The sequence below is a fragment of the Pelophylax lessonae genome (assembly GCF_965119305.1).
Source record: "Pelophylax lessonae genome assembly, chromosome: 3".
In the NCBI taxonomy this organism is placed as follows: Eukaryota; Metazoa; Chordata; class Amphibia; order Anura; family Ranidae; genus Pelophylax; species Pelophylax lessonae.
In genome coordinates, this window is record NC_138770.1 from 555,043,543 (window position 1) to 555,071,165 (window position 27,623).

Here is a 27,623-nt window from a genome sequence, read left to right on the forward strand (position 1 = left end):
TCTCTAAGATGCTCCAGTGATAAAAAGAGTGTTGATATCACCAAGTACAATGCAGGTCAGATAGCCCTGCACTGTACATTAGGATGCTAACGGGCTGCCTACAACCAGGATTATTGGGGAGAACAGGGGTAAGGTGAGTAAAAGTCTTTTTTTTTTAATTGTTTATCAATGAAAACTACTGAAGAATCACATAGAATACACTTGGTACAGAGATATCTCAGGAGCAATCAGGTTCTATATGGATATAAGTACCACAATAAAGATTTGCATTGCTTTTGCAGACATCTAGTAGTTTCCACTGGTACCCTAGTCATAAATGAAAAGAGGGGGAGACCAATGCGCTACCAATGGGGTAAATGTGAAGGGATGTAAAAAGATGGGATGTTGTTTTGGGTGTGTTCCTGCTATGAGTCTCTATAAGGTGTGCCACATCCCTAATATCATATATTGACAAAAAATTCCCCTAGGGGTGGGACTTTATAGGCACAATAGTATAAATTAGAACATATATGTATAAAAGATTTATATTTATTGAATACACATAGAAAAAAATACAACAATAGTTGGTATATACATTAAAAACAAGCAATGCAAGCACACTGTGTGTATGATGAAAACAGAACCTCAATCAACAGGACCAGATATCCAACGCGTTTCGAGGTTTTTATGACCCCTTCGTCGGGGATAATACTGGCATCCTATATGGTTGGTTTTCACAAATACAAGGGAGCTTGCAGGTTTAAAAACAGGGAATAGAGGAGCTACGACCCAGACAATGCCGTGTGTTCAGTGATGAGAGTTTTTTCTCCTTATTATGTATATCATCCAGGAGGTGGGAAAAGAAGACTAGTGGCCACAGTGCCTCCTAATTCAGGGCAGCTGGAGTCCAATTGTTGCTTAGCGGGATGGGACTGGCATAAGCCTGTCCAAGCTTTAAATTCCTCGGGGATCAGAGAGCTGCCTGGACTAGCCTTCTCCCAGCAAATGGATCGCACCTTGTTGTAGATAGTGGAACATCGAAATCAGCAGCTGATTGAGCTACATAAATATAGTAACAGGTAAATAAAGAAGAAAAGTACATGTGCAACTGTGCAATGTGCACTAATCAATGTGCAAAAATTATATGAAGAAAAGTGATAATAGTGACAAAGTTCATTCATTTTCAGTGACTTTTGTGATTATCACATCCAGTGGCAGTGATGTGCTGTTATTCGTGAGCTTATCCAAAATCAAGTGCAATGGCTGCTCACCTCCATTAACACTCAAATGAGCGTTTTTATGTGATAAATCACCATAAGGGGCATTAAGGTATTCTCCACGGTGTAGGGGCTTTTGGATGTGGACAGGTTCCTCAGATCTTAAGATGGTGTTAATAGTGATGAATACTCCATCTCCTTCTATGGAGTGGTGAAGGATATGTACTCTTATGTTCTCACTGTTAACACCTTGCCTACACCGGTTTTTTTTTATACTGTTGTATGTTTTCTCCCCAAACTACTGCATTTTATGTTGTTCAATATATCACCTCTTGAAATAGTTTAGCTCTGCTGGGTTGGTTGGGGTATCTGGAAAATGATCCCTCTGAGGTTTCCGCCCCCCTGCATAGGCCAGCACACGAGTTCCCGAGGTTAGTAGGCTTGTGCTTATTCAATAACTAATTGGTATACTTGCGTGTATGTAGGGGGGGGGGGGGAGGTGCGCTGATAGCTGGTTAAAGCTGCTACCGGTATTCAGTGCCTGGTGAATATGTATAAAAATAAATGTAATAGATTGTGCGCTAAAACAAAAATAAGATGAATGACCCAAATCAATCAATTGATGAATGACACAAATCAATCAATAAGTGATAGATGATTGAAACTAATAATTTCACAAAAGTGACACTGGTGAATGTTCCTTGTGTTAAATCAACATAAAATTCATCCAAAAAGTTAATAAATGTCCATAAAGAAGTGATGACTCAAACTTGTGGAAGAGTGAAAACGAAATGCTTTCCAAATCCAATGCGAAAGCCCACCACCTGGGTGAAATTCCTCCTTACCAGACGGAAAAGATAAGGTGCCAAAATGTTGCAAATAAACTGAAGATGAAACAAAAGGATCCCACAGTGCTCCAAGACTTCTTGTGAAAACTCCCATACAAGCCTTTTACCCGACTGCAAAGAATATGCGCTTCCTAATCATTCCCATAGAACGCTATCTTCTCCTCCTCATCCGCAATCAAGCAAATGTTTCCCGGATATATAGATCTAGCGATCGCTCTCCTTTATCTCTTTACCATTAGTAAACATGTTAAAGGGCAATTGAAGTCTTGTAGTAGATTGATCAGTGCTGCTTGGACTTTAGACGAAGGGTATAGGCTCCATAAGCTGGTCATGAAAATGTGACGGTTACTGTAGCTCCATGTCTGCCGGGCACACAGCAGGCGCTGGCACACACTGATCGGACACTCAACTGTTCAGTGTCCTATCAGATCAGTGTGTGTCAGCGCCTGCTGTGTCCCCGGCAGAAATGGAGCCCGGCAGACTTTGTCGGTAAAAGGTGTTGTTATACCAGAAGTAGTTGTGATTCATTGCAAAGTCTAATAGAGACAGCAGGAACTCCCTCTGAAAGCTCAGGAGTGTGTCTTGCTCCAAGTAATAGGCAACCGCTTCCATACCATGGTGGTGTGAGATTATGGTATATAATGACAATGTACCTGCGCTGGTGCTCTGGCGCAGGTACATTGATGACATCCTCCTCCTATGGGATGGTGATTCTGAATCTTTGAGTCGATTCATGACAACTCTTAATGCCAATGACAAGGGCATTTCTCTGCAATATGAGTGTAGTAGGTCAGAGATACACTTTCTGGACCTCAATATTAAAGTGGTCGATGGACAACTTGTCACTTCAACTTTCTTTAACCACTTGCCGACCGCCGCACGACTATCTACGTCGGCGGTCAGCCCCTCACAGGCAAACTAACGTAGGGCTACGTTGCTTGCCTGTGAGGGTCTAGGGAGCGAGCGCGCGCCCCCGGGGGCGCGCTCCCGCTCCCGCGTGGTCACGGACCCCCCCGCGCGTGTGACCAGCGGACCCGATGTCCGCCGGTCACTCGGCGATCGGCGGGGGAGAGGGAGAATGTCAGGCAGCTTGTGTAAACAAACTGCCTGTCATTCTCCTCGCTGCAAAGACACTGATAAAACGGATCTAGTATGTAGATCCGTTGATCAGTGTCCTTACAGCTAGAGCCACAGCCAATCACAGTAGAAACCACGCCCCTAGGGACACACACAGCCCCTCCCTTCCAAATAAAGTTAACCCCTTCACTACCAGTGTATTTTTACAGTAACAGTGCATATGTATAGCACTGATTACTGTAGAAATGTCACTGGTAACCCCAAAAGTGTCAAAAATGTCAGTCAAGGGTCCGATCTGTCCGCCGCAATGTCGCAGTACCGCAAAAAAAATCGCAGATCGCCGCCATTACGCGTTAAAAAAAAAACAACAAAAATGACAAAAATCTTTCCCTTTGTTAGTAAACGCGATAACTTTTGCGCAAACCAATCAAAATACGCTTTTTGCGATTTTTTTTACCAAACATAGGTAGCATAAAACAAATTGGCCGAAAATTTTTAAAAATTTTGATTTTTACATTTTTTTTTGGGGGAATTTCATATAAAAAAATGTGAAAAATATTGCTATTTTTGCAAAATTGACGCTCTTTTTTTGTTTATAGCGCGTGATCAAAAAATCGCACAGGTGATCAAATACCACCAAAAGAAAGCTCTGTTTGTGGGAAAAAAAGGACGTCAAATTCGTTTAGGTACAGCGTCGCACGACCGTGCAATTGTGCGTTAAATTCACGCAGTGCCGAATCGCAAAATACCCCCTGGTCGGAATGGGGGTAAAATCTTCCGGGGCTTAAGTGGTTAAGGAGACTGACAGGAACGGATTCATTGAAACAACCAGCTGCCATCATGCGGCATTGCTCAAATCCGTTCCTGTCAGTCAATTCCTTAGAATCAAACGCAATTGCTCCAACCGGAGCGATTTTTTGAGAGAAGCCTGTGTGCTCCGGGTTAGATTCTTGGAGAAAGGCTATAGTGAGGTTGAATTGGATAACGCTTTTTCAAAGGCTGACCAACGAGAGAGGACGGATCTGTTGCAGCCGAGGGTGAGAGAGAAGGATGACTCTTTCCAACACGCCTTCTTCTCGTCATATTCTGTACAACACTATTCTGTCCAAAAAATTTTGCGCAAACATTGGGGGGTATTGCGTAATGATAGTGTACTTGGCCCTTCTCGATACACCCTCTGTGGTGTTCAGAGGGGTACCCCCGTTGCGGCTGCAAGTAGCCCCGTATGTTTTAAACCCACCCAGAAGTGTTTCCTTCTTCCAGGAAAGGGGGGGGCTTTTACCCCTGTAAGAGGTGTGCCACCTGCAAATTAAACATTGTGGGTGGCAGGAGGATAGATTCTTTCCAATCGCAGTACACACATGAGGTTCATAAGATTCGACCATTTATTTCTTGCTGCACTAAACATGTTGTCTACATGATTAGGTGTCCATGTGGTAGGAAATATGTTGGCCGAACTATTCGTAAGCTTCACATCCGGCTGCAGGAACACGTGGCCAATATACTAAAAGGATTCCCGAAGCATAGTGTCTCTCGGCACTATGATCTATGTCACAATAGGGATCCCAGTGGCACTCTGTTCCTAGGTATTGACCGTTTTACGGGTAGCTGGAGGGGGAGCAATATGACTAGAGGCGTATCCAGGATGGAGACATCCTGGATATATGAAATAAAATCTTATGCCCCCCTCGGCCTCAATATCGACTGGGACATAAATGCATTTATTAGCAATTCCTAATTGCCTTGCTCCTTCCCAGGACCTGTATTTCTTCAGAGTATTTCATTATTTATTCCCTCCTGAATTTTCCCTGCTTTGATCATCCAGCCTTTTAGAATATCTAATTGTACTGTTTTAAAATGTTTTATCTAACTCTTCGTCTAACAAAGTGGTATTATCACCATTTTATATTTAAGCATTTTATATTCATTTTTTATTGTTGATTATTATGGCCTCAGCATTTTTATGTGTTTTATATGCGTATATGCATTGTCGCTTTATCAATTGGTTGTGCAATATTGTTTTCCCGCCACTAGATGGAGCCGCTTCCCGGTCTGGGCTATGTTATAATAATATTATTGGGATGTGCTTATCTAATATATATTTATTGTGGTCCATTATCCATTTGAATATGAATTGGGTTCTATTACATTATTTATTCCTTGCTGCCTAATAATCTCCTTTATGAAGTATCGGTGGCTTCCGGTTGGTGGAACGCTTGTGATGAGCGTCCAATTCGGGGTTACGTTTGGCTGCTCCGCCTCCCTCGGCTATATATTGGTAGGGCGTCTCCGTCTAGCCACACCCCTGAGGACGTCATTGTATGACAAAACACGTCGGGATTGGCTGACGCATGCGCAGACGGTGGACGCGGCGGCCATCTTGTTGGTGGGGAAACCAACGATCGCATCTTGCTATACAACCGAATGCGGACAACTGACATCTACCATGGAAGCTGCTTTCCTTATACCTTAATAAATTGTGATGATTTACTACACCATGAGGGGATCCTTTGTTTGTGTCTTTTGAGTGCAGCAAAAGTTTATTGGAGTTGATACCGGTCCGCAACAACAGGAGATCTTTAGAGGCTATTGGATCCCACCTGTCGTGTATACATCAGCACTTTGGGCGTTGTGTGACCCCTGTTTGGGTCTCTGCACTCCTTCGGATAGATTTGGACTTTTATTGCACATGGGACTCATGCGGTCAGTTGGATTATATTTATGCTGTGATTAGCGCGACACCATCTTTCACATTGCCATTTGAAGATATTATTCATGTCTTTTTGTGTCAGCTGCTTTTCATCTATGTTTCTAATTTTTAACTTATGATTTATGTTTATGATTGTAGCACAGCAATTTTATCTATTTATTGCTTATTTTAAATGAACAACCAGCCAGATTGTGACCCTGGAATTCTTTGGAATGCACACAAAACAGTTATCAGGGGTATCCTTATCAAGCACGGATAGAGAATTAAAAAGTAACGCAAGAAGCAGCTTACGCTGCTCCTTACCGAACTTCATGGGAAAGAATCTCAACATAAACATGCACCTACTCCCCTTCTAGAATCAGAACTCTCTTCCCTCCCAAATCACTGACCTATTACTATAAAAAGCTAAGCCAGCCCCACAAATCTGCTGCAGAATGGGATGAGTCAGGTGATAGTTGTAGCAAAACCTTAGCTAGATCGGTCAGAGAACTTAGACAATGTAAATACCTCAGATTCTGTCATCGAAAAGCCAAAAAATGACATTTTCCAAACAGATTGTACAGGTATTCAGAGACTTCAACTCTTCTTTATACAACCTGCCAGATCACTTTCCTCCCCAGACTCACATAGATGAATACATTTTCTCATCCCGTTTACCTAAACTCCCCTCCGATATTTGGACAGAGCTAGACGCCCCCATCACTTTAGAAGAACGCCAACGGGTACTCAATCAGGTGAAACCAGGTAAGGCCCCTGGCCCAGACGGCTTCACCCTCCAATATTATAAGGCCCTCTTAGCGACTTTAGGTCCGCAGTTGGTAAAACAATTTTATACAGTAGGATCCGCCGGGGTCTTTGCTGGGGGAAAATCTAAAAGCCAATGTTACTGTCCTCCTTAAGGAAGGGAAAATCCCATCCTGTTGTGGTAGTTAAAGACCAATCTCCCTTCTCAATAATGACCTTAAGTTGTTCTCCAAGATCTTAGCAGCCCGCTTAGCACAACACATACAATCCATGGTCCACTTAGACCAAGTCGGATTTATCCCATCTAGAGAGGCAAGAGATAACACAACTAAAGTACTTAACTTACCTCATGTCACCAACAAGATTAAAACGCCCTGTGTCTTTCTAGGGACGGACACTGAAAAAGCGTTCAATGGTGTAAACTGGAAATTCATGTTCTCTGTTCTCAGACACATAGGTTTAGGGGAAACTATGATACAGGGGCTTACCTCAATTTATTCCAACCCGATGGCCCAGGTTAAAGCCAATGGACTCATCTCAGACCCTTTCACTATTACAAATGGAACAAGACAAGGTTTCCCCTTATCCCCCCCTTCCATTTACCCTTTCTCTTGAGATGTTCTTATGTAAAATACCACTAAACCCGGATATCCAGGGCATACCTGTTGGGAACACCCAATTCAAAATCTCAGCATATGCTGATGACTTTATTTCCTTAACAAACCCTACACAGTCTTGCTTCCAAACCTTCTTTGTGAATTCAAACTTTTTGGGGCACTCTCCAATTTGAAAATACATTTTGGTAAGTCAGAGGCCATGGGAGTCAGTATACCCCTGGCCCTCAGATCGGCTTTGAAATTAGGCTTTAAATTCAAATGTATATGTAAACAAGTTGCGCTAAATGATTGTGTACACGCAAAGTGACAATAATGAATTAAGTGAATAAAGTGTTAAATATAAAGTCCAATAAGCATGTATTGATAATCCACTTCCAGTATTCATCCACAGTAAGGTGCAAATAGGCTGGAATGTCCACACTGTGTCAATCCACGACTAATAAAAATTCTGCTTACCAGAAACTAATGAAATATACGCCTGTATATTTAAACCAAGCAGCCGGATAAGGTGAATCTGTAGATGTTGTAGAAATATGACGCCAATGCCGATACTACTTAGGAACTTGCAGAGATGCCGTCAGGTCAACTCAGATGTACAGATGTATACAGTCAACGTGAATCCCCATTGGCATAAAGTAAAAAATACGCCATAGCATAAAACCAACTAACAATTGAAGAAAGTGGATAGATAGTACACTCACAAGGGATGCAGAGTAATGCGCCTTCACAGAAAGGAGAGTGTGGAAAGATTGAGAAACCACCTCTGTAGGTACAACCCGTGTAAATACTCCTTACCAAATATCAGTGAAATATGAACTGTGTGTCACCATCAGATGCCGAGAGGTGTAAATAGCAGGTGCAGAGTATTGCGACTTCACAAATGGAAAAGTGCAGATGAACCAAAAACTCACCCCTCAATAAATCCACCACCAGTATATAAGCTCCATACCAGATACCGGTGAGGAATGCACTTGTAACTCCAGGGGTAGATGTAGGCAAAGGTTGGCACCAGGACCGGGAAGACCACAGAATGTCCCGTGGCAGTGACCAGCTCAGATGAATGAAACCTCGGCATGCATCACCATCATAAAATGAAGAATAGGGACGCCATAGCATAAAATCAAACTAACAATTTTATTATAAAAAAACACGGATAAACTCACATAAAAAGATGTGTTGCGCCTTCAGTAGTTGAAGCAGAGCCGCCGGTTGGTCGGCTAACCCGCCCGTATTTCCTGGACGCAGGGGGTGATGTCAGCACACCATGACCCGATGCGTTTCGACAGAGTTGACGTTAAGGTATTTTTCAACGCTTTCAATTTCTTATGTGTGACCAGCTCCCACAGTGCCGATTTAAAGTTCAGCTGAGGATCGGGGAGCTTGGTCTCATCTGCCCTTGCTGCTCCGCCTATCCAGGCATACAGGGGGCCTGCACAGGATGGCGACTCCTGCGACCACTATACATCTGCCCCTGGTTTACCTGACCTTGGCTTAGTATCAAGAGATCCCTGAATTTTCCACTAAACAAGTATGTGATAATAAATGGTTTCGTATGATCACTATCCTTGAATAAAAGTTTTTTTGTCATGATGAGTAATTTTTTCAATATCAATGCTAAAATTATGTCACAATTTTTGCCAGGGTATGCAAACTTTTGAGCACAACTATTTTATATATATATATATATACACACACACTGGATATAAAAAGTCAGGTTTCTGTGATATATTAAAAAAAAAAAAAAAACACAAGACAAAAGATAAATCATTTCAGAAATGTTTCCACCTTTAATGTGACCTATAAACTGTGCAACTCAATTGAAAAATAAACTAAAAACTTTTAGGGGGAGGGAAGTAAAAATAAAAAACGAATATAATATGGTTGCATAAGTGTGCACACCCTTAAATTAATATTTTACAAGAGGTTGTGCACACTTATGCAACCACATTATTTTAGTTTTTTTTAATTTTTACTCCCCCCCCCCCCCCCCAAAAGATTTAAGTTTGTTTTTCAATTACCGTATTTATTAGCGTATAACACGCACTTTTTCCTCCTAAAAATGGAGGAAAAAGCAATAGTGCGTGTTATACGCCGATATTAAAAAAACAAAAGGCCGGGAAGCAGTGCCGAGAGCAGAAGGGGGTGTGCCGGGCCGAGGAGAAGGGAGAACGAGCGCTCGCTGTCATCAGAAGTCCCGCCTATGATAGACGTCACACGTCTCTGCAGAGGAGGCGGGACTTCCGATGACAGTGAGCGCTCGTTCTCCCTGCTCCTCGGCCCGGCACGCCCCCTTCTGCTCTCGGCGCTGCTTCCCGCCCATTTTAAAAACTTATTCGGATGTCAATGGCGCTTGCGAGGCTGCATATATGGACACTGCGCTGGCCAGGCTGCATTGCTGGAGAATGCTGATGAGGCTGCATTGCTGGACACTGCTGGCGAGGCTGCATTGCTGGAAACTGCTGGCGAGGCTGCATTGCTGGAAACTGCTGGCGAGGCTGCATTCATGGGCACTGGTGAGATGTCAATTTAGGCTTTTTTCCTGAAATTTCTCTCCTAATATTGAGGCGCGTGTTATACGCCAATAAATACGGCAAGTTGCACAGTTTATAGATCACATTAAAAAGGTGGAAAAATTTCTGAAATCATTTATCTTTGTCTCATTTTTTTTACATCACAGAAACCTGACATTTTAACAGGGGTGTGTAAACTTTTTATATATACACTGTATATATCGATAGACTTGCAAAGGAAGAGAAAGAAAGATTTGGGTAAACGGAATATATTATAGTCTGATAGCCTGTGTACCAGGTTTCCACAACCCATTAGAAAAGTGGTTAAAATATTTCCAAAGGTGGATACACTGCACTGCAATGCCTACATTTGTTTTATTTATCCCTTTATCGAACATGAAATAAAAATGGTTTTAAAAAAAATTTAACACACACAATGCACTTTCTAGAACATCAGCACATTTTATTTCACCAATTGTTTCAAAAACAGCATTTTTACAGCATCATTATCTCCTGTACAAGAGCAGATTGCAGCACACTACGAAGCAATGCATTGCAGACTGGAAGCCAAATTTACAAAGGGTTCTTGGGCAAAAGTAAAAACTTACTTATTTCTTCATATCTACCCAAACCGATCACCACAGAAACTATATACAGTGTCTATTGAAGGCTTAAAGGGCTTGTTTTCCCAAGCTAAAATAAATATTCCAGCTACTAGAGATATCTCCAAATAGTATTCACAAGCTTCTCTTCTCCCACACTTGATGAGGGCTGACAGAAGTTCTGTCTTTACTCTGATTTGACTTGCTGTATTCCTTTTAGGGTCTTTGTTGCAAAGTATTAAAATCCGAGGCAATCAAGCAATGTTGGGAGGGAGGTCAGGAATAGTAATCCCTATATTTATTACTAAAGCCAACACTCTTTTCTTCATTTTATTCATTGGGTTGGTAAGAACCACTGTGAATTTTTATTTCATTTTATATTTTGTATAAGAACTCACCCAAGCTCTACCGCAATAAAAGGATGATGGGCTGTGTGTCGGTGCTCTGGCTATCCCGTCCAAAATGAATCCATAAAAATCAAAAGCCGGCACACTGCTAGGAGGAATGCCTAGACCGAAACGCGTTAGCATTTCCAAGATGTTGTAATTGCTTTAGTGCAAAATAGAATTTCATAAGGAGCGATCGTGTGCCAGTTTTTGATTTCTATTGATTCATATTCTATCTTATTATATTATATTTCTTCATTCACCTGCCATGTAAACTCAATAGAATGTTAGATGATGCGTTTCCAGTGTGAAGGAAATCCACTCTTAGGACAGTTGAAAACGTGCTTCGATTGGAAGATTACTCCTCTATTCTTGTTCTGGTGGCAGTGTAAATGTCTGGATTTACTCTCATTTTCATTCCCCGTGACACTAGTGATCAGGACAAATAAAGAGCAGAACCTAACCATGGTTTAAACCCCTCAATAAGCCTTTCCAAAAGTCAGAATAGAGTACATTTATGCTTATGAAGTAGTTCTGGTAAGATGAGCCTTCTGAAGCACAATGCAAAGCAATTTCCAGCAGTGAAAATATTAAACTTTACCTTGGAGAAAACATTTAAATAAATTCTACACTTTTGCTAAAAAAAAAAAACTTAATATAGCATAGCCCATTACTACAGGTAATTTAATAATTTTATTAGTAAAAATAAAAGTCGCTAGGAAACTTATAGCCAAGCATTGGATGCAAAATCTACCACCAACCTTTAACAACTGAAAAGCAGATGTCAATGCAGTGCTGCCCTACAAAAGGTTTTACATACACCGGGGATGCCCTGCCAAATTTAATAAGATCTGGGATAGATGGCTCCAATTCACAGAGACTAACCATTAAATAAAACCCAGTGACGTACCATCCCCTTATAATGGGGGGTCCCCCCGCTGTCTGTTGAGATGGAGCTCCTCATACACTCAAAGGGCCGTGGGGATTGGGATTCATCCTCACTCTTGAGCGTTCCGAGGTTATTTTTTGCATAACTGTAAGACTTATGATACAGCACACGGTACCATGTATGTGAACCTCTGTTGCAAGCCCTGTATAATATTTCCATGTTTTACCACAGGTTCTTTCACATTATTGTGCAATAAACATTATTTCTTGTATTTTTTCTAATAAAAGTTACTGTTAAGTTAAAAATAAAAGTCACTTTCTCACACCATAGACCGAGTACTTTGTGTTTTTGTATAGAATAACTATGAGGTCTATATAACAGCCCATATGGCTAACTGCTTTTCTCAGATATCTGCTTGTGATAACATTTCAGGGATCTCCAGCACTGTTGACAAAGTAAACTGCAGCACACCAAATAATATATCTGGTTATATGTCTATAGAGGTGAAGATAATATGCCATTCTTATTGCAACACTAGCACCAATCATTTCAAACTATGCAGATCCCCAGTCTGAGGAAGTAAATGCAATAGCCTTTCTCAGTATGAAGATGTTAGAAGCAGGTAAGAATCTGCAGTGGAGTTTACTATAATCCCATTAAATATATGTAAATAACCTATAGATTATTTTTCATTTAACCAAAGCTTGTTTATATGTCAATTAACCAGGAAATGTGGGATACTTCAGTATACAACACTGTGCGATACTGGATTAAAACAAAAAACACATGTAAAAAAAAAATCCTACATCTAAAGCACATCTCTCAGTTGGTACCAGGAAAATACCCATGCATACTTAGTAGATCTTGCACCCTCGGGTTGAAAAACATGGCTTGAAGTTTGGAAAACCATTTATAAAATTACTCTCAGCCACAGGCCATGTCAACAGTTTTTCAGTTATCTGCTTGTCATGCCTCATTTAAAACAATATGTCACAAGCGCAGCTAATTCAAACTAAGCAATACAAGCATTAGCAGAAATTACTTTAAAAAGTGACATTTCAAAAGATCAGTAGATCCACAATTACAGGTAGCTGAAGTGTGAATATCTCAACCACTTGTAAAAGTCAAGCGTGGCCCCTATAACCTCCCACATTTCATTTCTATTGGTCCTTTAATGTGATGGACAACCACTCATTAACTTTGTGATTTCTAAAACAACTCAGCAGCCATTACTTCTAGCTTTAAAACAAACAAAATAGTCAGCACTAGAATGGTGATAAAGTCTCCAGCTGCTTGCAATGATGAGGGTCAATACACCTCCACCCACACAAGAATAGCACTGCAATTTATATTGAAATTCATGTTGAAATTACTTCTAGCTTTGCTGACTCTCCAGCTTTCAAAACAGGCAATCTCTGCTTATGCATGTTGCATTTATATACTTGGTTTGAATTGCTCGGGTCTGTGACAGATTTATATTAAATTTTACAGGATAACTCGAAGAGAAGCTTCTAAGATTTGAAAGCAATAATAAGTTTGCCCTTCAGTAGTTAAACCATTATTGCTCTGTTCACCATATACACAACATATAATATGTATAACGTTTAAAATTTAATGATCTTGTCGGGAATGTCGGGGTCCACCCAGATGCCTGGACTGGCAACTGGCACAGCCTCTTAGAAAGCTGCTGGGAGACTGACCCAGCTGCTCCCTCCCCCCTCTATAGCTCAATGATTCAGTGACTACTGGAAGAGCAAAGCAGAAAGCCAGTGCCTGAAAGTCACGGTTCTCTGCTCAGTTCTCGGTCTTAGTGGCGGCGGGGGACAGATGCAGCATCAGACCGATTCTGCATCTACCTAGGGGATTGTAATTGTTTTTTTTCAATTCCTGTTAAAAAAACCTACCACTGTGCCCACCTGCAGGTCTTTTCTAGCCCTTTTCCTGGTCTCGTGGGATTTGCTAAGAAAAGTGGGAGCCACAGGCTTCTGCTGCTGTCAGTCAAACCCAGTAAACAGAGTGGAGGGGATTGGTTGGAGCCGAGCTGCACGGTATGCGTTTATAGACACACACAGGTCTGCTCCGGAACAACTTATTATGGTGGCAGACACAGAAGAGAAAGAGCCAAGATCACCAGTGGGGGACTTCAGAAGACTAGGTAAGGGGAGGCTCTGCGCAATACTGTTGCACAGAGCAGTTAAGTATAAACCTATATATTATTTTAGTTTAGTCTGGCCATAGATGGCTTACATTTTGGGCAATCCCGTGAATCAGCTGAAATCAGAGCTGTGGGTGGCCCTGACGCTGCCATCCAGCTTAAAACAGACTTCAAAAGAGCTGGGTGGAAAAATTTGGCTAAACAGTGACTGCTGCCAGTCAACTGCATTCACTATTTGGGTAAAATGATAGCCATGGGTGCATTCTGTATACAATAGCCAGCAGCATGCTATTTAGTAAATCCATGCTGTTTAGTGTGGATGGGAAAATATACTGAACATTAACATGTCTGGCTAGATTTAGCAGAAAATGGAATGGTCCTCATGAAAATAAGGAATAAAAAACTAAATTAATTAATTCAAGCCACATTCTTGTCTATAAGCATGAAATCATTCACCTAAATAAATAAATAATACATAATCCATAGCTATTCGTTAGATAAAAAAGTAAAGCATTTTGCACTAAACTTCCATAGACAATGCCATGTTTACCAGTATATGAATATGCTTTGCAACATACACATTTCATTGAGTATAAAGAAGGACATATTTCATTGAGTATAAAAAAGTTTGCAAGACTAAGCCAAGTGCTTTGCTATGTACACAATATGAAGAAATAAACTTCACTACTTTGCCCAAGAACCACAGCTATGGTTATTCAATATCTTCTGGTCTAACAGGATGAGGTAAGGGGATAATAGACTTTTTCTCTGTATCTCTCGATAGCGCCTTTCTCATGTCTGGAGGAAAAAAAAGAAAAAAGAAAAAAAACGCAGATTAAACAAGACATGTTAATGTGGAAAACAGCTGTTGCATATCAACTAAAGAAATACGGAAATTTTTACAAATTTTTAAAAATATCACCAAAGTAAAAATAGGAATGTACAATATATTCCCAGAGATGGTTTTACAAGTATTTTAGACTGCACTAACCATCTCCGCTATGCGACCCTTTGCAGGCAGCCATGTTGCAAGCTTTGTTTCAAGTCAGAAAATAATTGAAATGCAATAAAAAAAAAAAAAAAAAAAAAAAAAAAAAAAAAATCACAAAATTCCTCCACTGTTGCTAAGTGGAAACAACAACTTGTTAGTAACACTTTGCATGGAAAAGTACATGTATGCCCGATTGGGGAATACCTGGAACGTCCGACAGGAATTTGGGGACTGTGGCTTGCAATTTCAGGTAAGGCTACTCTGTATATGTGGAGCGTCCCACTGGGCTAGTAACTGCATTAAGAAGTGCTTTATCTTTATTACATGGATGTGCGTAAACTTTAACCCTTTAAACTGAGTTATGGGTGTGGAAATTCTAATTTTAAAATCTACATTGCATGCAGTGCTGACGGCCGATTTTTATGGTGCAACTGAGTGCCCTTATTTTAAATTGCAAAGTTTGCACGGTATTCTGCCTTCATGTAGTGTCCCTAGATTTTGGTAATAGGACTGACCACCAGCCTCTGGTGCTAAGCCATATGTTACATGTGGAAGATTGTAGTTTTGGTCGTATAATTTCTTAGAAAAAGGTGCAGGGAGATCAAGCAGCCCCAAATATGTAAATCAAAAGTGTTTGAACAAAGCAGCACCACATACTAAACGTGTAGCAGCTGAACAGCTGCATGGGGAAACATACAACAGTACATGCAGCTAGCACTTCGGAGAGATAGTATTCCTTTATTTACAGGCGTTTACCTTTAGCTAAGTTGTCCACGACTGCCTGATCTTCTAGCATTTTCCGCAAATAAATCATTATTATTGGAAATGTATTAAAAGTTCCACACAGCGAAGTAATCAGATTAGCATTTGATGCTCAAAAGTGACAACTTGAATGTGACTGGTTACTCTGGGCCATACCTCTTTTTAACATTTTTAAAAGGATCCTCAGTAGCCATTTCAGATTGCTTAACCCCTTCATAACAATGGTTATTTTGGGCTTTCATTACTAGAATGCTTTCAATAGCAAGTTCAACTATAGTTTTTTTTTTTTCTTTAGATGGTTACAGAATGCTTGGACACAGAGCTTAAAGTTGACAGTAAAGGGTATAGCTAAATTTCCACAGCATTTCTTTAAAGAATAATTCCCCGCATTGGTATGTTATACTTAGACCAATGTAACTATGTATGCCAAATACACTTGTCCTATGCCATGAATTTAGGAGGTCAGCTGCTCATCATGGGCACCCTTCAGAGAATGTTTTGCAATGTTTGCATGAATTCAAAGCATTCTCTGATTGAACAAGGTGGAGAGTGTGACATTACAGCCCCACCTTTCCACCTCATCCAATCAGAGAACGCTTTGCATTAATTCAATGAAAATGTGCTAACAGTTAGAGTTCTGGTGGAAGATAACAAATTCTTCTGGTAATTACTTAAAGTAATCAATTTATATTAATTTATTTTAATACAATCAATCATTCAAATAATCTGCCAAAAAACACTTTTGCTTACCTGCTATCAATCTTTTTTTTTTTATTATTTTGTACCGTGACTGCAGCCCACTCACACTACAGTCTATAAGATGGCAGGAACAGATCCTCATGCAGAGATAATGGAGTCAATTCCTTAAGAATTAAATACTGCATGAATCTTTGAATGAAAATAACTCATGCAGTGTTTAAAGTGGTTGAAATGGTAAATGATTTTTAGCCTAATGCATTCTCTGCAGAAATGTTACCCCCCCCCCCCTTCTTCCTGGCCTGTCGGGCTGCATGCTCAGATAAGGGTCCGGTATGGATTTTGGGGAAGAACCTTACGCCTTTTTTTATTTTTTGTTTCCATTCTTGGCACCACCTCAACCACCAGCTATTCACTGGTTGTTAAGGACAACGGTAGGAGCCAGCTCCTTTACAACCAATTATTCACGGGTTATTAAGGACGCTGGTGGTTGCTTGCACCTTAACCACCAGCTATTCCCTGGTTAAGGACGCTGACTTCATAACCACCAGCAGTATTTTTAAATATCATGTGGCTCAACTACGACTTATTTTACAAATGCTTTGGTTTATATTTTTTTTAATGATTTCACTTTTAGACAGGTATACGAGATATTTACCAACCACTTCTCATTTTTGCAGTAAATACCGCATAAACCTGTAGAGAATTGACATTTTTTTAAATTGCATGATATAGTTGAGTTAACATGTCACATGACCCAAATGGTGTCTTGCTTTTGTGACTTAAACCCAATGTGACTCTGGAGCGCATGCACTGGAGTTACATTATCAGTGCCTGCCCAATGAAAAAGCAAGAAGTTGTTGGATCCACAGCATTCCCAAAGGTAAGTGTGCGCATTTTTTGAAAATGCCCCTCCTCCCACATTTTATTTTGAGAGGTTAGAAAGATATAATTCACGTGACTTACCATATGCATCTTCATCCGGCTCCCCATTACTGGCTGAGTAGTACTCTATTACAGTCCTATAGACACTGTAGCCCAGCTGTTTATACATATTCACTGCTACCTGATTGGAAACTCTTACAAACAGATCAACAAAAAATCCTCCTTTCCTGTAAATAAGGAAAACAAAAGGTTAGGAAGTTCCTTTAGTGAATGATACTCACAGTACAATGTTTTTATTGAGCAGCTTTCACCTTTCAGAAATTTCTTCAAGCAGTTCCATCAGTTTGGCAGCTAACCCAAGGCGCCGAAATTCAGGTGCTACAGAGAGCGCAGTGACGTGTCCATGCCACTCTTCTCGAGCCACAGATCCTTCTGCTTTGCCCATTACTAGAAGGCAAATACACATGCCATTTACAAGTTTACAGCAAGAATTTAGCTAACAATTTATTATAGTTAAAACCTGCGGTACCCCTGCATGACTAGGCCCAAGAACACGATAATGTTGTATCAGTTCCCTATGCAACAGTACAGTATAATCAGTGTGGATTTTCTTAAAGGCCTTCCCATAAATAACATTTGCCTAAAAGCTCAAGATTTACCACACGATGTTTGAGCTGCAGTGAATAAAAGCTGCATGGGGGGGCACTGGTAATCTACTAGACTGGTTTGTAGGGGGACTGCACACCACTTTTTGTTTACATTCTGCTGTCAGTGGAATGTAAACAGGACAGGACCTCCACTGACAGGAGAGGAGTCACTGGTTAAGGAACTGGCACCCACCGCAAAGTGGATGTAAACCCTATTCGTGAAATCTGACCGGCGCACACAGATCTGTAGTGTTTACTTATCTCTCTCCAAAGTAGGCCTGCACGATATTGGAAAAAAATATATTGCAATATTTTTTTTCCAACGATATATATTGCGATATTGTGGGACCCGTCCTTTATATGGAGAAATATAAAGAAGGTTGGCTGCAGCACACTTCAGAATATAACCCTGGAAGGGGTTATATAATAGATTATAAAAAGGAAGAGGAAGTGATTGGTGCTGCCAGTATATATGTGAAATACAATAAATAATCTATATTGACATGGTGTGTATACAAAAAGGGAAAAGTAGATGTATGTATGTATATGTAGAGGAAAATAAATTATTAATATATAAATATATAAATCACCTCTGAATTATTAATAATTTATTTTCCTCTACATATACATACATACATCTACTTTTCCCTTTTTGTATACACACCATGTCAATATAGATTATTTATTGTATTTCACATATATACTGCTACTGGCAGTGGTGGTAGGAGGCTGGAGCGGTGGATTAGAAAGGAGCACAGCTGCATACATTACTCACTCGTGCAGGCTGCAGCCCGCCCCACACGTTCAGTGAGTCTCACTCTCCGCCCTAGTTTTCTCAATGGCACATTCAGGGAGCCAATCACGGCGTGAGTAGCGGCACAGCGAACCAATCAGGTGTGCAGGCACGCGTGATTGGTTAGCTGTGCAGCTGCTCACGGCGTGATTGGTTGCCTGAATGTGCCATTGAAAAAACTAGGGCGGAGAGTGAGACTCACTGAACGTGTGGGGCGGGCTGCAGCCTGCAGTGGATTGGGTGTGTGAGTTCTCCTCCGAGTCCCTACTCCAAAGCACTAAGTCCTCTGTCTTTCTGCTGCTCCATTCCCCTGTTTTCAGCATGACAACTTCTGACAAGTTCACCAGCACAGGAGATAAAAGCAGCTGGAAATTTGTGTTGGGGTGGGTGCATAGAGATAGATTAGCAGAGAGCTGGTCTATTCACAGCACAGCTCTGCATGTTTCTTCCATCCTCTGCGTGTGTGTGTGGGTGTGTGTGTGGGTGTGTGTGTGGGGGTGTGTGTGTGTGTGTGTGTGTGTGGGGGGGGGGGTGCCTCTCCAATCAGCTGTCACACAGTGTATGCCACACCCAGTGCTGGAACAGGAAGAAAAAATTCTAACACAATGTTCACTTTCTAAACAGTGTAGTAAGCTGAGGACAGCAGATATACAAATAAAATTTATGAAGGGCGATTTGTGTCATCCCTGTGTATGATCTGAGGCTGTTCACTTCACTGAGTATATGCAAGGATTTACATCTGCTTTAACAACCAGCTATTCACTGGATGTTACCAGTGGTCGAATACTTGCACTGGCCAGGGAGCAGCAAAGAAACATTATTTTATGTAATGGCCCACTGGAAAAAGAGAAGTATTTTCCCACTTGTTTTAGCAGGTATGATTTGCAATAACTTATATCTACTGTAAGTGTGGAAGGAAGCAGGCCAGCCATCTGCTCTGTAACTTAACATTTGCAGCTCAGTTTTCAATGGTTCCAAGCAGGGCTGCTGTTAGAAATTGCGGGGCCCCATACAGACTACCTGTCAGAGCCCCCCCCCCCCCTCAAGAAAATATTAAAGATATATTTAGCTAAAACTACAACAAAATCACTATTATCTAGGGATGCACCAAGATTTCGGCCACCGAAATTTTCGGCCGAAAATGGGCTTACCCCAATTTTCGGCCGAAAATGGGTTAAACATGCCGAAATTAATGGCCGCCGTGAGGAAGGAGGAGGGCGCAGCGCTGGTTTGAAAAGTCCTGCCTTGGCCGGCCACCCGCCTCCCTGTGATGTCCCTTCTACTACTTCGATGTGTATGAATGAACTGAACTGACCTGACACCGGGCGGGAGGGCGGGCGAGCAGCCGCTAATAGCTATAACTATGTGAGCGCTTCACTTCCCTGTCAGGCATGTATCTCCGCTGACAGGGAAGTGAAGCGCTCACATAGTTACAGCTATTAGCGGCCGCTCGCCTGCCCGGTGTGTCAGTTCATTCATGCACAGATCGTAGTAGTAGGGACATCACTGGGAGGCAGGACTTTTGAATGAAGGACACCGGAGGAGCAGAGTGTCCGACAGTAAGGACGCTGAGGCAGGGGGAGGAGGGGAGCTGAGAAGAGGTTACCAATGGTATTTGTATTATGTATTATGCAGCATGAGGGGGTTAATGTATTGCCACTGCTGGTCACTGATGCATTAGTGACCGACCAGTGGCAGTTAATTAACCCCTTTGTGCTGCATTAGTGAAACCAGTATCAGTGCAACCAGTATTAATTAACACTGATACTGGTTGCACTAATGCAGCACAAAGGGGTTAATTAACTGCCACTGGTCGGTCACTAATGCATCAGTGACCAGCAGTGGCAATACATTAACCCCCTCATGCTGCATAATACAAATACCATTGGTAATTAAATTAACCTCTTGCCAACCCATCACAGTACATATACTGTGACAGGGTGGCAGCGACAGGTGTACGTCGCTGCCTGTTTTTGGTGTATGCCCCTCTTCTATCTATTTTAAAATTATTCGGGGGAAAAAGTCATTTTAGGTTTCGGTTTTCGGCCAAGGGCATCCTGCATTTTCGGTTTCGGCCCAGAATTATCATTTCGGTGCATCCCTACTATTATCAGACACAAATATAACATAACTCGCATAATTCCTGCTAAATCTAAAAAAAAAAACTATGTTAAATAAAAAAGAAGATGAGATGAGAAAAATATACAGGCTGGGCAGTTGTAGCTCAGTGATCAGAGAGACAGAGAGAAACAAAGTTACAATTTACAAATAAACTCCTGAGCAGAGATAAGTGCTGGGAGGGGGGCACACACAGGGAGGGGGATTAGTGAGGGACAACTGTCTCTTTCTCAACAGATAAAAGCTGATAGCAGGGAGAGGGACAGAGATCAGATTCAGGTGCTGGAGGAAGATTTCTGTATTTGTTGTCCATCACTAATCCCCCTCTCTGTGTGGGCCCCCTGTGTGCTCGGGCCCCCTACAAGAGGGCTGGTGGTCCCCCCCCCCCCCCTATCAGCGGTCCTGGTTCCAGGTATCTTAACTTAAACACAACAAAAGTACCTGCTTTACAACTACAAATGGATGAAAACTTTCAACTTCTGACAAGTTCTCCAACACAGGAGATAAAAGCAGCTGGAAATTTGTGTTGAGGTGGGTGCATAGAGATAGATTAGCAGAGAGCTGGTCTATTCACAGCACAGCATGTTTCTTCCTTCCTCTGCTTGTGTGTGTGTGTGTGTGTGTGTGTGTGTGTGTGTGTGTGGGGGGGGGGGGGTGCCTCTCCAATCAGCTGCCACACAGTGTATGCCACACCCAGTGCTGGAACAGGAAGAAAAAATTCTAACACAATGTTCACTTTCTAAACAGTGTAGTAAGCTGAAGACAGCAGATATACAAATAAAATTTATGAAGGGCGATTTGTGTCATCCCTGTGTATGATCTGAGGCTGTTCACTTCACTGAGTATATGTGAGGATTTACATCTGCTTTAACAACCAGCTATTCACTGGTTGTTACCAGTGGTCGAATACTTGCACTAGCCGGGGAGCAGCAAAGAAACATTATTTTAAGTAATGGCCCACTGGAAAAAGAGAAGTATTTTCCCACTTGTTTTAGCAGGTATGATTTGCAATAACTAATATCTACTGTAAGTGTGGAAGGGAGCAGGCCAGCCATCTGCTCTGTAACTTAACATTTGCAGCTCAGTTTTCAATGGTTCCAGGTATCTTAACTTAATCACAACAAAAGTACCTGCTTTACAACTTTAAATGGATAAAAATATTCAATTTAGGGCATTTAAAATGATGAAATACAGCCTACTTGTATTTCTCAAATGGTGCTTGATTTTAGCTCTTGGTGCAAAGATGGTATGATATTGTTCTTTAACCACTTTAGCACTGCTCCTATTGCTGCTACTGCAGCAATGTGGCTCGTTATCGTCCAGCTACGTCGCTGGACTCCAACCCTTGTGGGCGGCGCGCGCGCCGCCGGAGGCTCGCTCCCGCTGTTTTTAGTCACAGCGGGAGTCGGGCCAGGGGAGGAGCGGCGGCGGTCGCCGCCGCTCTTCCCCGATCGTCGGGGGATATAGTTTGGAGATCCGCCCGCTTGTGTAAACAGAGCGGGCGGATCTCCTCAGTGACAAGGAGTGACAGATTACAGTGTTCAGCATAGCTGAACATGCGATCTGTCCTTGTGTCACTCAGTCACCTCCCCCCCACACGTTAGTAAGCACCAGCCATACATTAACCCCTCCCTCTCCAATAAAATTAACCCCTTCCCTGCCAGTGTCATTTTTACAGTAACAGTGCAAATATATAGCACTGATTACTGCAGTAATGTCACTGGTACCCCCAAAAGTGTCAAAAATGTCAGTCAAGGGTCCGATCTGTCCGCCGCAATGTCGCAGTCCCGGAAAAAAAAAAAAAAAAAAAAAAAAAAACACCAAAAATGACAGAAATCTTTACCTTAGTTAGTAAACGCAATAACTTTTCCGTGAACCAATCAAAATACGCTTATTGTGATTTTTTTTTTACCAAACATAGGTAGAAAACAAATTGGCCAAAAATCTTAAAAAATTTAGATTTTTGCATTTTTTTGGGGGGAATTTCATATAAAAAAAATGTTAAAAATATTGTTATTTTTTCAAAATAAACGCTCTTTTTTTTTGTTTATAGCGCAAAAAGTAAAAAAAAAAAAAAAAAAAAAAAAAAAAAAAAAAAAAAAAAAAATCGCACAGGTGATCAAATACCACCAAAAGAAAGCTCTGTTTGTGGGAAAAAAAGGACGTCAATTTCGTTTGGGTACGGCGTCGCACGACCGCGCAATTGTCAGTTAAAGTTGCACAGCGCCGAATCGCAAAAAGTGGCCTGGACGTAAGACAGCAAAATCCTCCGGTGGTAAAGTGGTTAATAGCCGAGAAGCTATCAAAGAAATAAATCATGTACTTACTGTAACCCATAAGTTCACCCCCTGGAGCCTCAGCAACAATGAAATATTCTGGCCAGTGTGCCAAATACTGTAAATAAAAAGGAATCCCATACTAACATGTTTGTTAAGAAATACTGAACCAAATAAAAGAAAATTAAAGAAAAAGTCTGATCGGCAACAAATATTAACTGCAGCTCTATTATTTCTTGTTTAAATACCAATCTTTGTAAACTGAATGATTCTACAATTCAGATATTTTTGCCTGTGATTTCTACCTCTCAGCTTCTCCCCTGCATGATGCCCAATTTGTCACCACCCCTCCTATTTAAATATACCAGCTAGAAAGTCCTTTATCCCAAAGAGAAGACTTGGGCCGGCTGCAGACTGCAGTTTCCTCCCCTGGCTGATAGGTCCCCTCTCCCTGGCCTTGGGTGCTCTGTCTTCCTCCACATGGAGCAACTGAAGACAGAGCACTGCTGATCTTCTGTCTGATTGACATACATCCTCCCTCTGCTTGTGTTGTAACCAGCGCTGCCAATCACCGCTATTTAAGTAGTCGGCTCATATGTAGCTGTGTTGTAGGACAATGGGGGGATTGGCACTGTCAACCACACTGGCTCTGGATCTCCCAATTAAAATGGAACAAAGGGGAACAGGATAAAGCAAATATATTTAAAGGGGATACTTCCGCTTTACTAAAAGAGAAGTATGGCCAGAGATCTTTTGGCTATACTTCTCTTTTGGGTCACAAAAGTGCACTTATTTCTGCACACCTGTGACCCAGATTCAAAGTCCGCTCCCGCCCCCCTCCAAAGCCCAGGGCTTCAGTGAACGCTGGAGGGGCAGAACAGAGAGCCGGTGACTGACAGTCATCACTTTCTGCTTACTGAAGACCGAGAACTCAGTTCTCAGTCCTAGAGCCAGTGGGGGGGAACAGCTGCAGCACTGGACTGATGCTGCAGCCATATAGGTGAGTTAAGTTTGTTTTTTTTAGTAGCTCGCAATTCTCCTTCAAGATAAACTTTGTTTATTGAGATATTGAAGACTTTATTAGATTGCATAGCTAAATAAAGGATACAGTTTCTGTGAGTGGATCCAAGTTTCTGTAAAAAAAAAAAAAAAAAAAAAGAAAACACAGACACATTATTAATGTCTTAAAGCAAAGCTACAGGAGTAAAACATAATATTAGTGACCGCGTCTCCTTGCAATCTTTATGTACAGTACTTCATATAATTAGCCAGTGACAGCAGTCTTTAAATCAATTGTAAACTTAAACATATTTCTCCTATTGGTTTCCATTAATTAATTCAAACTACAGTGATGTCACTAATGCTGCTCACTGTGGGGTATATAAATCCATGTAAAAAACGCTATTCAGATCCTTGGAACGCAACGGAAGTGATGCAACGGCGCTGTACGCGTTTCGTCAAACGTCTTCAGCAGCGTGCACGACTTATTATGTCACCTAGTCACTTTATTGGATTACCATTTTGTCACCTAGCCACTTTATTCATTTATTTTACTTACCGGTTATATGAAATATTTTTGTCTGCTGACACCAGTCACTTCATTTAATTTAATCATTTATGTGCACAGGTCACTTTATCGTATCCATTGGTTCAATTATCTTGTGCACACTGCCACTTTATTGAGTACTTTGCACTTTTACTGCACCTTATCAATTAATATATATTTTTTTTTTGTGTGCACTTGGACACTTTCATCAATTAAAATACTATTTGCCACCATTTATTTATTCAGCACCTTAATGGAATTCATTGCACTTATATTTCACCATGTATCATTATTTTAGCTTATTTTTCATTGTGTTATTTATTGCTCATCTTTGTGCATTTATACATTTATATCATATTACCCATTGTACATATTTCTTTGTTTATCACCTACATCACTTTACCTATTCAGTAGACAGTGCAATCCCCTCATCTTTACCTTTGTAAAAAAATAAATGCCGGCAATCATTGGTTGTTAAGGAGCAGGGCTGCTGCATTCTTAACAACCAACCACCAATGACATTATAACTGTTTGTAGGATTCCCCTCCCCGCCTCCTCCTCCCCTCCTGCCAGCTGTCACTTCTGCCCCATCTCCACCCCCACCGATCATACCATACCAGCCCTCCTGTCCTGGCCCTGCAAACTCAGTGGGGGGGCAGAGGTAGAGCAGACGGTGACTCCAAAATTCTGTGTATCAATGAGTTATTTCCCTGCTGTGCAGCCATAAAAAAAAAAAAAAACTTCTCCGGGTCCCCAATGTTCAGTGGAAGCTGGGAGACAGAAAGCGGACTATTTAACCAATGTTGGGTTTAGGCGGATTAATCTGCAGCAGCGCTCCACACAATAACATTGAGGATACGTTCACATGTCAGCGTAGTGATCGCGGGCAGAATCACTGCGATTCTGCCCGCGATCCGGAAATCATTGCAAATCGTGGGACGCATGACGCCCCAAAGAAGCTCTTGTACCTTTTTTGGGCGTCATGCGTCCCGCAATTTTTTTGTGCGATGTTACCGCGATTCGGCAGGCGCAAATCGCGGAAACATCGCACAGCGTTTGGGGTGCTATTGCAAATCACCGGCAAAGCACAGGCGTCCCGCCATTTGCAATTATTTCCGGATCGTGGGCAGAACCGCGATCGATACGCTGACATGTGAATGAAGCCTTAAGGCCAGCCTCTTATATATCAGTACACTGGGGCTGGCTGGGAGCGCTGCTGTGGATTAATCCACCTAAAAGTGCTTAAATAGTCTACTTTCTGTTCCCTGGCACTCACTGAACACAGGGGACCTGAAGAAATAATATATATATATATATATATATATTTTTTTTTTTTTTTTAATAGCTGCATAGCAGGTGATTAGCTCATTGGTACAGAGAATTTTGGAGTCCCCACCCACTCTTCCTCTGGGCCCTCCACTAAGTTCCCCCCTAGCCCCATTTGGCCAGGAGGAAGGTCCAGGACAAGATGTATCAGCAGTGCTCAGCTGGTCCCAGGCTCCCACCTCCAGAGGATCACCCTGCATGAGATGCTGCATCCCAGCCACTCCAGCCCTCAACTCCACTGCCCTCACTTAAGCCCTCACCCAACTTCGCCCTCCTCCTTCCAAACCACCCCTCTACCTACTCTTCCTAGGGAGTAGGGGAGTACTCAAAATGATTGTAAACGATCACCTTGTAAAACAACCTGTTCAGTTCAAAACAGAAATTAAAGGCAAATCATTTGTGTATAGACATAAAAAAAAAAAATGTATAAATTCCTTTTGCATAAATGATCACATTCCCTCTGTTCTCAGCTAAAATAAGAGCTGGGGGAGGAAAAGCAGCAGCACACTAAACTCTCCAGTGAATGGCTGTGCAGCGGGGGCGTGTCAGGACAAGTCTGATCATTGGAGGAAAGCACACTAATGGCTCGTTTCCACTGAGCGGTACGGTAAGCTATTTTTGCTGTTTTCATTTTGAATGGTACCCTAATTCCGTACCGTACCACTTTTTTGGTACCCTTTCATTGGGGTACCAAGCACATTAGTACCGTACCAACAGGGTGGAGCACACTAGTACCGTACCAACAGGGTGGAGCACACTAGTACCGTACCAACAGGGTGGTGCTACACTCTGCAGAACTTTGATAGGTTGACAGAGAAACGTCTATCACAGCTTTCCTGCTACACTACGCCTATCATGAAAGGGATGAAAGGGTACTATTGGCAGTGGAAAAGCAAGGTGTACCGTTCTGAACCGTACTGAACCGAACCGTACCACTCAGTGGAAACGAGGCATAAGTTCCCAGCAAAACAAGAGAACTGACCACGCTGTGCAATCCTGCTTAGTGTGGTCATTTTTTTAATAGGAAAGCAGAGGCACTGGCTGGAACACCAGGGATTTCACATTAAGTAATCAATAGAAAGATAACAGGATACTTTCTCATAAAAGTACAGCAGGCACATGTCAGGAACATGAAATGCTGGGGTAACAAACACTTAAAAAAAAAGTATGGATGCATCCCTAATAGATAGTAAAGGAAAATGTTTCCACCAGACTACAGACAAAAACCCCACAAATGTGTAACTATTTCCCAAAACTAAAGAAAAAAAAAAAAGTTTGTTGTCAGTATATCCTGTACATGTGTAGACTGTGAGCTGAGTGCAGTCGCCTATGGAGAGTACAATGATAGTGGGGTACCCCCTGAGCTCACACACAGCACTGCTTTGTCCCTATGCCCTGTCATGGGAGAATAAAAGAAGGAAGAGTAATTCCCAGCTCACATGTTGTTAAATCGGAACAGATCATCGCAGGTGAATGCTCTGAGGGAAGTCATCTTCTCCACACACCGGGAGGACAGCAGTGGAACACACCGGAAATGGGGCACCTGTACAACGCATTGGTCTGGCGCATAAACACGTCACGTTCCTGGCAGGCCAAAACACCGCCATGCTTGTCACTGGAAGTGTCTTGTTTCCGCTAAGCTGGGACTGGTCAAGCCCGCTGTAATTTTTTTTCCCTTTAGCAAATCACATTGCTCATGAGATGTAACGTCATCGCTTCCGCCAGTACCAAGATGTCTCCCATACACTTCCACTGACGCGACCGCATTGGCGGTGCTCCCGCGCAGTGTCTGACGGGAAGTCCCAAGATGGCCGCCTTCATTTGAACCGCTTTCCCTTGATTTTCGGCC

At 41.8% G+C, this 27,623-nt stretch overlaps 1 protein-coding gene across 1 annotated transcript; it reads right to left on the reverse strand.

The window, feature by feature from the left end:
- Positions 1 to 14,342: 14,342 nt before the first annotated feature.
- On the reverse strand, positions 14,343 to 27,303 carry NAA20 (N-alpha-acetyltransferase 20, NatB catalytic subunit). Its single transcript, XM_082252467.1, has 6 exons — positions 27,214 to 27,303; positions 24,011 to 24,035; positions 22,954 to 23,044; positions 17,380 to 17,515; positions 17,150 to 17,295; positions 14,343 to 14,532 (listed from the first exon to the last, which is right to left on the reverse strand). Exons 1-6 carry the CDS (start codon positions 27,264 to 27,266, stop codon positions 14,447 to 14,449), a joined length of 537 nt encoding a protein of 178 aa, XP_082108593.1. The 5' UTR covers positions 27,267 to 27,303; the 3' UTR covers positions 14,343 to 14,446.
- Positions 27,304 to 27,623: the final 320 nt, after the last annotated feature.

What these genes read in the sequence shown, in the direction of transcription:
- NAA20 (XM_082252467.1), bottom strand. Translation starts at nt 27,266, where the DNA reads ATGACTTCCCTCAGAGCATTCACCTGCGATGATCTGTTCCGATTTAAC. An exon ending in CTGTTCCGATTTAACAACAT is followed by an intron (nt 24,036 to 27,213) that starts GTGAGCTGGGAA and finishes TTTTTTTTACAG; the next exon opens with AAACTTGGATCCACTCACAG. An exon ending in TGGATCCACTCACAGAAACT is followed by an intron (nt 23,045 to 24,010) that starts GTATCCTTTATT and finishes CAAACATGTTAG; the next exon opens with TATGGGATTCCTTTTTATTT.